The 10,681-nt window shown below is 34.5% G+C and overlaps 1 protein-coding gene across 1 annotated transcript; it reads right to left on the bottom strand.

Annotated features, from left to right (window-relative positions):
* Window positions 1-1,781: 1,781 nt before the first annotated feature.
* LOC144998052 (3-beta-hydroxylase-like) lies at window positions 1,782-5,529 on the bottom strand. The gene is made up of 2 exons (XM_078957888.1): window positions 4,593-5,529; window positions 1,782-2,584 (listed from the first exon to the last, which is right to left on the bottom strand). The coding sequence occupies exons 1-2, from the start codon at window positions 5,478-5,480 to the stop codon at window positions 1,970-1,972; spliced, it is 1,503 nt and encodes a 500-aa protein (XP_078814014.1). The 5' UTR covers window positions 5,481-5,529; the 3' UTR covers window positions 1,782-1,969.
* Between the last annotated feature and the right edge of the window lie 5,152 nt (window positions 5,530-10,681).

Genomic DNA, 10,681 nt, shown 5'->3' with positions numbered 1-10,681 from the left:
AGGGATGAATATCTATAATTAATACTCTTTTCACAATTCAAATAACTAACGACTATTCTTTCTCTTTCTAACTCTTTGAAGTGGATAAAAGACCATTTTACCCCTCCATGGTCTCTATTAGTCATGTTGACCAAAACCCCAAAGTCATAAGAAGTCAAACTCGAGTCAACAGTCCATGACTGACCCGAATCGTCGAGCGCACTCTTGCGACTCGTCGAGTCCCCTCGTATCCTCAGAAGTCTCAAAAAGTCCAGCTCAACTTGCCGAGTTAACTCCCAACTCACCGAGTTATCACTCAAGCAACCCATCAGGATAAACCCTCACCGGCTCGTCGTGTTAGGCCATGGACTCGACGAGTTCCTTCGATCAGATTCTTCATTCAAACAATTTAAGGCAGATCCATATCCCAAACACTAGATCTACCATCCTAAGGGTCGATTGTCACGTAAAGCTACAAGCTTTACGTTTAAACATGTCATATAAGGCTCGAAATGCCAATATAACTCTAACAAGAATGATTAACCACAATAACTCTTATATGGCTAAATAAAACTATAATCTTTGGACTCTTCGGGCCTCACAAAGTCCAGATCGGAAGTCTAGGCATCAAAAGGGATCTTATGTATTCAAAGTCCCAACAATGGTGGAAGAAACCCTAATCTTCCATCTTTACAAGATCTAAGCAAAATAACAAGAAAGGTGCAAGCTTTTACCTCTTACTCAATACCTTTCACGAAGTTACACCAGATCCACTGATTCTCTAGCTCCCTTGTTGGATGATCTGCTCTTCTCCCCAAGAGATGCACTAGTCTACTCTAAGTTTTACCTTCTAAAACTCTCATGGCTCTCTATACACGTTTAGGGTTTTTCTCTCAAGGAAAAGTAGCCACAAATGAGGCTATAATTACCTTTAAATAGGTCCCAAACCTAGTAAATTAGGGTTTCTCCGCCCGGTACCTACTCGGCGAGTCAGTTCTCTGACTCGTCAGGTTCACTTATTAAATCCACGTAAGCAACTCGACTCGACTCGGCGAGTTGGACCATCAACTCATCGATTCTCTCCTTAAATCTCAAGATTAACATACACAATAGTAACACTAAAATTCCGGATGTTACAACAATTTTCCTGTAATATAGAAATTCCAATCAGTTTATGTACATTTTTTAAAATTGGTTTTGGTGCTCAATTGTAATTAACACCCATTCATATTTCTTCTATTCAATATAGTTACTTTTATATTTTAATTTACACGTAAATTATTGATGGTCTTATTTTATTTTTGTACATGGTCTACAATGCATTTGAACATAGTCACAACTAAAAAACCCCAATATATAGCAAGTATTTAGAATTACCAAATAGTAAAACGATGTTTTTTACTTGCATGTATATACAACATACACCCTTTCAATTTATCACTAGCATCTATTATTGAAATTACACTCTTAAAAGCAAATATGGAACTTTGTTATGCTGGCCTAATGACCACATCGGAAATCTCAAAGCTATATAAATATACAATATGTAACATGAATACAGAAGATGTGTACATGATCTATTAGAGAAAACTATACATAGTGTAAAGCCATAACTCTTGTAGTGCATCCTAAAATATGAAATCACAGTGCAAATGCATGTTAAAAGACTTCCATTTATCATTTCTACAAAGATAACTTTTTTGGGGAATTTTATTACCAAAGTTAAAGCTTTAATATTTTAATCTCTATGTACAAGTAATGTGGTATGTAATTCCGATCAACACTGTATTTATTCACCAAAGTTACTTGATATATGATGTCGTTAGCTTTTTATATAATTCAAGCACACATAAACATTCACATACATATACAGATTTTGACAACTAAAAAAAATAGATACAAGCTATAAAATTTAGGGATTATCAAACAAATGTTTTCCAAAGGTAACCTACTACCGTAGATCAATGTAGCATCAACCTTAGAATAAAATCTAAAAACGAGTATTTGGTATAACAAGCAAAGGGTACTTCCTATGGACTGTAAGCCCACTAGATTCACTCATGTCCAATTCTTCCACTTTCCCTTCATTTGGCACTTTGAAGTCAAACTTGTACACTAAATTTGCTAAAGCAAGCTTGTTAATAGCCATAGCAAAATTAATACCAGGGCACTTTCTTCTACCCCCACCAAAGGGAAGAAGTTCAAAGTCAAGACCTTTGTAGTCAATGCAACTATTCAAGAATCTTTCTGGCATAAAATCTTCTGGTTCTTCCCATATATTAGGATCTCTTGATATCGCCCATGCATTAATTATCACCCGAGTTCCAGTTGCAATGTCATAGCCCATAAGTTTGACATCTTGTGTGGATTCTCGAGGAACAAGTAGTGGAAGTGGAGTATGCAACCGCATGCTCTCTTTTAGTACAGCTTCTAAGTATGGGTGTTGTGTGTTCTCTAGATCTTTCTCTGTTATTCTAGGTTTTTGTTGGGCTATTTCTCTTAGTTCTTGTAGGAGTCTTTTCATTGCTCTTGGATGTCTTATTAGCTCAGAGATTGCCCACTCAAGAGTTGTGAATGTAGTATCCGTCCCAGCAACAAAAGTTTCCTTCATCAAACATAGAAAGTTTAAACTAGCTACTCGTCCAAGATCTATACAGGGATAATCACAAAACTGACCACATGATTGGGAGAATATATCGAAAAATGAAAAAATTTTCTTTAGCTAGCCAAATGGCCATCATGCCCGAAAATGTATATTTCAGGATAAATCTGTTTTGTCTCAAAATAACTTTATGTCATACCAAAAAAAAAAAGTAAATTTCAAAATTTGGGCTAAACATTACTGACAAAGTAAAAAAAGAAACTGTTCCAAAATTTAAAAAACATATCCCAAAGGGAAAATGAAATAAAAGCCCTTAAGTTTTCACAAAAATGTCGGTTTTACCCTTGGACGTGTTTTAGGTCCAGGTAACCTATCAGTTACCTAATGCCAGTAAAACCCTTGAATTTTAAAAAATGTTCGGATTTACACTTAAGTTTTTCAAAAATGTTCGAATTTACCCTTACATTGATTTTTATTTTGATTATTTTGTTTATTATTATTATTATTATTATTATTATTATTATTATTATTATTGTTATTATTATTATTATTATTATGATTATTATTATTATTATTATTATTATTATTAATTTTTAATACATTTTTAAATGTACAAAAATATTTTTACTAATATAAATATATTTTTAAAAATATATATACTTTTATTTAATATTTATATACATTTGAAACCCCATGTATTCCTGTAGTAATGTATTTATATGTTAAAAATGTATTTATTTGTATTTAGTAGGTATAAATATATATATTTATTTCATATAAAAATATATTATATACATATAAATATAAAAATACATATTTATATGGTTTATATTATATAAAAGATATAAATAGATGTATTTGTTCATATTACCAAGTAGAAATATGTATTTATTTCATAATTATATGCATACTATAGTTTTTATATAGAGGAAATACATATTTCTATCTATTAAATTCAAATAAAAATATTTTTAAATGTATAAATATGTCTTTAAATGTATAAATACACTTTTTATTTGTATTTAATACATATAAATATGTTTGGAAATGTATAACTATGTTTTCATTTGTATTTAATAGATATAAATATGTGTTTTATTTGTATAAAAACTATCTTATGCAAATAGTTATAAAATAAATACATATTTATAGTTAGTAATATGTACAAATACATATAAATATATCTTTTACGCAATATAATCCATATAAATATGTATTTTATATTTATATGTATATAATATATTTTTATATGAAATAAATAAATAAATAAATATATATACATATATATATATATATATATATATATATATATATATACCTACTATATACAAATAAATACTTTTTAATATATAAATACGTTTTTAATGGAATATGTAGGAATTCAAATGTATATGAATACTAAATACAAGTATATATATTTTTAAAAAATATTTATATTAATAAAAATATTTGTATACATTTAAAAATGTATGTATAAAATAATTTTATACATTAAAATGTATTAAAAATACGTAGTAATAATAATAATAATAATAATAATAATAATAATAATAATAATAATAATAATAATAGTAATAATAATAATAATAATAACAATAATAATAATAATAATAATAATAATAATAATAATAATAATCAAGTTAAGGGTAAATCTGAATATTTTTGAAAAACTTAAGGGTAAATCTGAAATTTTGTGAAAATTCAAGGGCTTCACTGGCATTGAGTAACCGGTAGGTTACCTGGAAACTGGCGACAGGGGTAAAAATAAACAAATGAAACAAAACTTCGAGCTTTACTGAACCTAAAACCGACATTTTTGTGAAAATTTAAAGGCTTTTATGTCATATTCTCTATCGTAAATCCAAAGTTTCAAAAAAAATATCATTTTTGTACTGAACATACTATATCATTAAAAAACGGAAACACCAAATTTCGGAATTTTGGTTATTTAGTAAAAAGATAGAAGTTTGATCTTCTAGACTAATATTAAAAGTTTAGGGCATTTGCTTACCAAGATTAAAGCTTTAATGGTATCTCTATGAACAAGAAAGTCGGTGGTTTGTTCTCTTTGAATTTCTAGTAAGATGTCAACCACATCTTGCCTTCCACCACCACCAACCATTCTTATATTTCTATCTGAATGTTCTTCGATTACACCCTCCAGAAACACATCACATTCTTTCGCAAGTTTATCCGCTCTTGCTTCCAAGCCAATTAAACGATCCACCACCGAAAGATATGGAATATAGCTTCCAACGCTAAACACACCCGACATCTCCATTAACCTCGTTGTCAAGTCTGTAAAAGTCTTATCATATTTTCGTCCCAAAGCTATCCGACAGATGATATCACTCGTAAGCGAGACAATGATCTTGCTTAAGTCGATCACAGAATCACTGTTGTTTCCAATCATATTGATCATAAGAGCTATCTCGTCTTCTCTGACATGTTGGAACAAGTCAACTCTTTTTGCACTTAGGAGATGGAGGACATAAAGACTTTTTGCCTGCCTCCAATATTCTCCATAACGTGCAAATCCTACGTTTTTAGCATTGTAAGTCAATCTATTGAGAATACCCATATCGGGTCTGTTTGAGAATATTAGATCATGGGTTTTCATGATTTCTTGAGCTGCTTCAGCGGATGAAGCTACAACCACAGGCACGCTGCCTAAATGAATCAACACTAGCGGACCATGTTTCTGGGCTAATGTCCTCAGAGAACGGTGAGGGGCTGAGCCTAGTTGGTGTAGGTTTCCGATGATTGGAAACCTTCGTACAAATGGTGGTAAGTTTTTGGTGGTATTTGAATGCAATGATATCCATTTGATATGGATAAAAATCATCAAAAGGAAAAATGGTGTTATGAAGAGAATCAAGGTTTCTAAAGAGGGAAACATGGTTGCAATCTTCTTCGCTAAAGAGCTTTCAATAATTAAACAATGAATATGATTGTTGGTGGTGCTTAATTATTTGTGTTTAATTATTAATTATAAGGACTCAATTGCATGCTTGTTAAGTTCAAAGTCAACGTTTAGACTTTGTACAAAGTGGACCGGAAATATATCAATATCAATTCGAGATGAACACGAATATAACAAACATTAAACAATTATCAATTTATATATAATTTAATATAGAGATTTTCTAACACGGCTTTATTATTATACATAATTAATATTTATCATATTTAATTATATATAATATTTCTGATATTTAATACTTTAATAAATGTTTCTTACATGTGTGGTTAGGGAATATATTAGAAAATTCCATAAATATAATACAAATATTTTTGGATTAATATTTTTAGTGCATAGAAAAGTTGAACCATATCATTATATATTTATAAACGACGTATTTTTCATTTCATCATATTCATTTGAAACTCACATATATTTTTTCCCTTCACCACATTCATTTGAAACCCCATGACTTTTCGATTTCTTTTTAATAATATTTATAATTTTGTTAATTAAATATCAAATCTAAAGTGTAGTTATATATAAGCTAAATTTCAATATTAAAATAATATCATAATTTCTACTTATAAAGTTACATTTTTTAACTTTTAACATATTATACTTAATTTATTAGTTTTAATATATTGTTGGATATAAACCATTATCATTTTAAAGATATAATTATGCAACAATTTGTATAAAACATTTAAATTATTAATTTAAATATAACATTACAGTGTAAACTTAAATATAAATTTTAGTTCAACTTAAACAGCCCAAATAATATTTTGTAAATAGTTAAAAGTGATAAATTGTTGTGTCTTTCTAATAATGATTATAAGTTAGTTAATAAGGTTAAATAAATATCAAACCTAAAGTGTAATCTTGAATAAACTAAAATTTCATTTTAAAATAATATATTTACTTCTACTTATAAAATTATGTTTTTAACTTTTAACATATTATACTTCAGTTATTAGATTTAAGAAAAAACATCATAAATGGTCCCTGTGGTATTCCAAAATCTGAAGTTTAGTCTTCGTGGTTTAAAAACGTTATAGATGGTCCCTGTGCTTTCAAAACTTTTGACGATTGGTCCTTATTGCTAACTCCATTAAGTTTTTTCCGTTAATTGAGGAGCATTTTCGTCATTTCACTACCACGGGGACAATTTATGATGTTTTCAGTTATTTAAAAAAAATATAAAAAATGAAATAATATGCAAAGGGGGTCCCACCCTCTTTCTCTTTCTCTTTCTCTCTCTCTCTTTCTCTCTCTCTCTCTCAACCCCTCTCTTCCTCACGTTCTTATATCACCAGCCACCATCATCGTGTTTCTCACTATTTACTATAGATCGGAGCTACCCAAACATTATGTGTTGCTGTTACTGCTTGTGTGGCTCCATCTGACCAGCTCCCTCCGACCACCTGTTACCGTTCACCGCCACTCCCTTTGAGTTCACGTTGGCATAAAACCAATGAACAAGGTAGTGGAACTACAATTGCACGCCGCCACCACCCGCTGCCACAGTGAGGACTGCGATTCACCAAAACTAATTGTAATGACCCAAAATTCAAGACCAAAAAACTTCTTTTAATAAAACATTACTTTAAGCAAAGTCATTATTCCAAAACAGAATCAGAGTATAGTTTTCAAAACACATGTTCATTATCAGAGTAAACATTCCCAGGCTGTCTATTCAATGGTGTGTGCCATGCGATCACCCCGAGCTCTTCCCTCCGCTACCGGAAGTACCTGAAACCAAAACTGAAAACCGTAAGCACGAAGCTTAGTGAGTTCCCCACCCTACCACATACCAGGCATAATCACATACTACACATACTGGGCCACACCAGCTATCTTGGGCCTCGCCCCCTGCCTCAGGCCTCGCCCGCTGCAACAGCCCCGCCTGGCTTCGAGCCCCGCTCGGATACAGAACTGTTTCACTTAGGCCTCGCCTGTCACAGGGCCTTGCCCGCCAACAAATAATAACACATAAACATATCACAACACATAAGCTAAACTCATACAACTGATCATGTCCAAAGGCCTCGCATATCCTAGGCCTCGCCCCTGTCCTGCTATTGATGAGCCATGGAACCCCGTCCACGCTCCTACTGGTAGTGAGATACGGGCCCAGCCCACTCACACTCCTTCCCTAACTTGGGCCTCGCCCCTGTTCTACTACTAATGAGATATGGAACCCCATCCACACTATGCTATTGGTGAGATACGGGACCTCGCCCACACTCACCTCCCTACCAAGCACATACATGTATCACACAGACAACAAGTATAAACTATCATATAAACAAATCCTTGGGCACCGCCCGCTATTAATGGACCTCGTCCTGGATATCACACTAGCATATTGTGCCTAAGGCTAACCCCCGGGCCTTCTACTCATAACTACATGGGCCGGTATTGTGGCCTTAGACCCATTCACACAAAGGGAAACTCACTTGCACTAGCTGAACTTGCAGATGATCTCACTGGATGCTACCCGGCAACTCACTGAACTCCTGTTCCCCTTGCTCCCCAAACTACCAATATCAATGCAACACTGAGTCTAACAGACCCCCGAAAGACAACCAAGTCAACCCTGGTCCAAGTCAAAGTCCTGGTCAAGTTCAACCTTCCAGGTCAACCTTACTTGCCGAGTCACCCTACTGACTCGCCGAGATCATATATTCAGAATCCTTCCTTTCGCGTCTCGACTCGCCAAGTCAGTCGATGACTCGCCGAGTCTACCGATTTCTAAGTCTTGACCTGTCCAACTCACCGAGTCTCTACCGGACTCACTGATTCGAGTCTCAACTTTTAGGGTTTGGGGTTTCGCAACCTGACTCGCCGAGTCCAAGAACAGAGTCGCCGAGTACAAGGCAATCTTCATCTGACTCGACGAGCTGTTCATCCCACTCGTCGAGTTGCTCCTCACCTTCATGCTACTCACCAAGTCCACTCAAAGGACTCGCCGAGTCCATTCAAATCCCCTTACATGCAGAGGGCTTTTGAGTCATGCATGGACTCCAAACTGTAGATCTACCCTTCCCAAGCCTATTTCTCACGTAAATTTGCAAACTTTACGTGTAGAGAAGGATATCTAGGCAAAATACACAATAAACTATGGTTTAAGGCAAAGAGGCTCCATAATCAACTCAAGGGCTGATACTTTATGCTGCTCAAGACCATAAAATGCTTAGATCCAAAGTAGCAACTTCAGATCTGGCTTCTAACTCAAATGAATAACATTATGGCTAAAAAGCCCCAACAACCACACATAGATCTAGGTGCAAAAAGGGTCCAAGAACTAGATTATTTCCTCCAAATGCTCAGAAATGTTCTCACAATCCCGGATCTATAGTTCTTTCTTGCACCTCCAAGTTCCTTCTTCCTTCTCCAAGCTTTAATGCACCCTTCAAGGCAACAAAAGGCTCAAATAATGGATATGGCGGCTAGGGTTTGATGTTCTGGGTGAAAGAGGCAGTAAAGGAACCCTAGGGAGAGAATGTGGCGTTTAAATAGGCTCCAAGTCCCGATTTTAGGGTTTTTCTCGCACAGACTAGACTCACCAAGTCCCCTTGGCCGACTCGCTGAGTCGGTCACTTACTCCTCGACCCGGATCCCGCTCGGACTCGCTGAGTTTCTCCTTGGACTCGCCGAGTCACCCTTTAAAATTAGGGTTTACTTTCCTTTCTTGGCCTTCCAGACTTTAGGTGTTACACTAATAGACCCAACAATCTATCTTCTCCTCCACCTCTTAATTTGACCACTTTCTTTATGGTTGTATCTATCTCACCAAAGTTTTTAAATCAAGAACCAGGGCATACATCTTTTCTCTATGAAGAATTAAGACCATCATCGCTATTGAAATCATTCTCTCTTCTCCTATACCATTTCATTGTCCATCATTAGAACACCACCATAATCCTTTTCAATATGCAATTGGAGAACATAATGAAGAAGGGGTTGTGATTTGAATATGTACAGATGAGAAGAAAGGCGCACAGGAAAAAGGGCATCTCAGTCTTGATCTTCGAAGGTTAAGGGTTGGTCTAGTTTTCTTCAGGTGTACTTGGTGTTCGATTCACATGAGTTTAAAAATGACAGAGGCATCTCTCTTTCTCTCTTGTTCTTCATATACTACAAAAGTTATTATGTTTATCAATTTTTAGTTCACTGAAATATGCATACAAAGTGTTTGTTAAAATGCCAAGGAGAGTTTTTAGTTGTTACGATCCATATTTGCCTTAAACCCTTTTTGTTATTATGTGAAAGTGTTTTGCTAGCTCCGATCAACAATAAAGAGTAAGAATAGGTCAGAACAAAAAGCTCAATCTTGCAGCTCCAAAATTTTGAACCAAAAACAGAACAAGAACTAATGTAGACAGAGCTTCCACCAGAGCTGAAAAGTAAAAAAAAAATCATAAAAAAAGGATGACAAGATCTTTATAAATGTATTTGAATAAACAAAAATCAGAGGAATGATGCATTATCTCTCTGTATTGTGGATTGAGTATCTGTGAAATTGTACCAGACATGTTCGTAAAGTAAACCCTAAAAAACAAATAAATCTAAAGATAATGAAAAAAAAAAAGAAGCCAAAAACCAGATTCGTGTTCTGTGGGTTTGAAAGCAGATGCTGAATGAACTGTGAAATAGTTAGACTTTGCATAAGCTGACTCATTGCAATGGGATCATTGGTAAAACCTAACATTCATTCTAGATGTTTCCTTAATTCGATATCGCTTCACCTCGACGTCCTCATCTTCCTGATTTGATTTGGGAGACATGTATTCAACAAGAGCTGACGAAGAATTTGTCGAATGGGAAGGAGGAAGAGCGAATATCCTTAATCTTCCTGGAGACGTTCATATAAAAGCCCTAGTTCTTGTGTCCGCCCTTGTGAGGTCGGGAGCATAAAAGCCCTAGTTGTTCCTTGATATCAGGGACAAAAAACCTTAAAATCATCGGCGTTGTGAGTGTGAGGAGTCGTAGATCTTCAATCGTCGGCTCTATGAAAGATTCTGTGAGGTCTGATTTTTGGGTAAGGCGGGGTTAGGAATCGGTAATTTTATGTTACAGAAGGGATATAGCGGTGTTGGTGCAGAAGGGTCGCATGAAAATGGAGGTTCGGG

The sequence above is a fragment of the Lactuca saligna genome, chromosome 5, assembly GCF_052625555.1.
Source record: "Lactuca saligna cultivar CGN05327 chromosome 5, ASM5262555v1, whole genome shotgun sequence".
In the NCBI taxonomy this organism is placed as follows: Eukaryota; Viridiplantae; Streptophyta; class Magnoliopsida; order Asterales; family Asteraceae; genus Lactuca; species Lactuca saligna.
This window is presented reverse-complemented; position numbering and strand designations above follow the sequence as displayed.

Excerpts from the sequence above, each read along its gene's own strand:
- LOC144998052 (XM_078957888.1), bottom strand. The coding sequence starts at position 5,480 with ATGTTTCCCTCTTTAGAAACCTTGATTCTCTTCATAACACCATTTTTC. Across the intron at positions 2,585-4,592 it reads CCATTAAAGCTTTAATCTTG|GAAACTTTTGTTGCTGGGAC; the intron begins GTAAGCAAATGC and ends TGTTTGATGAAG.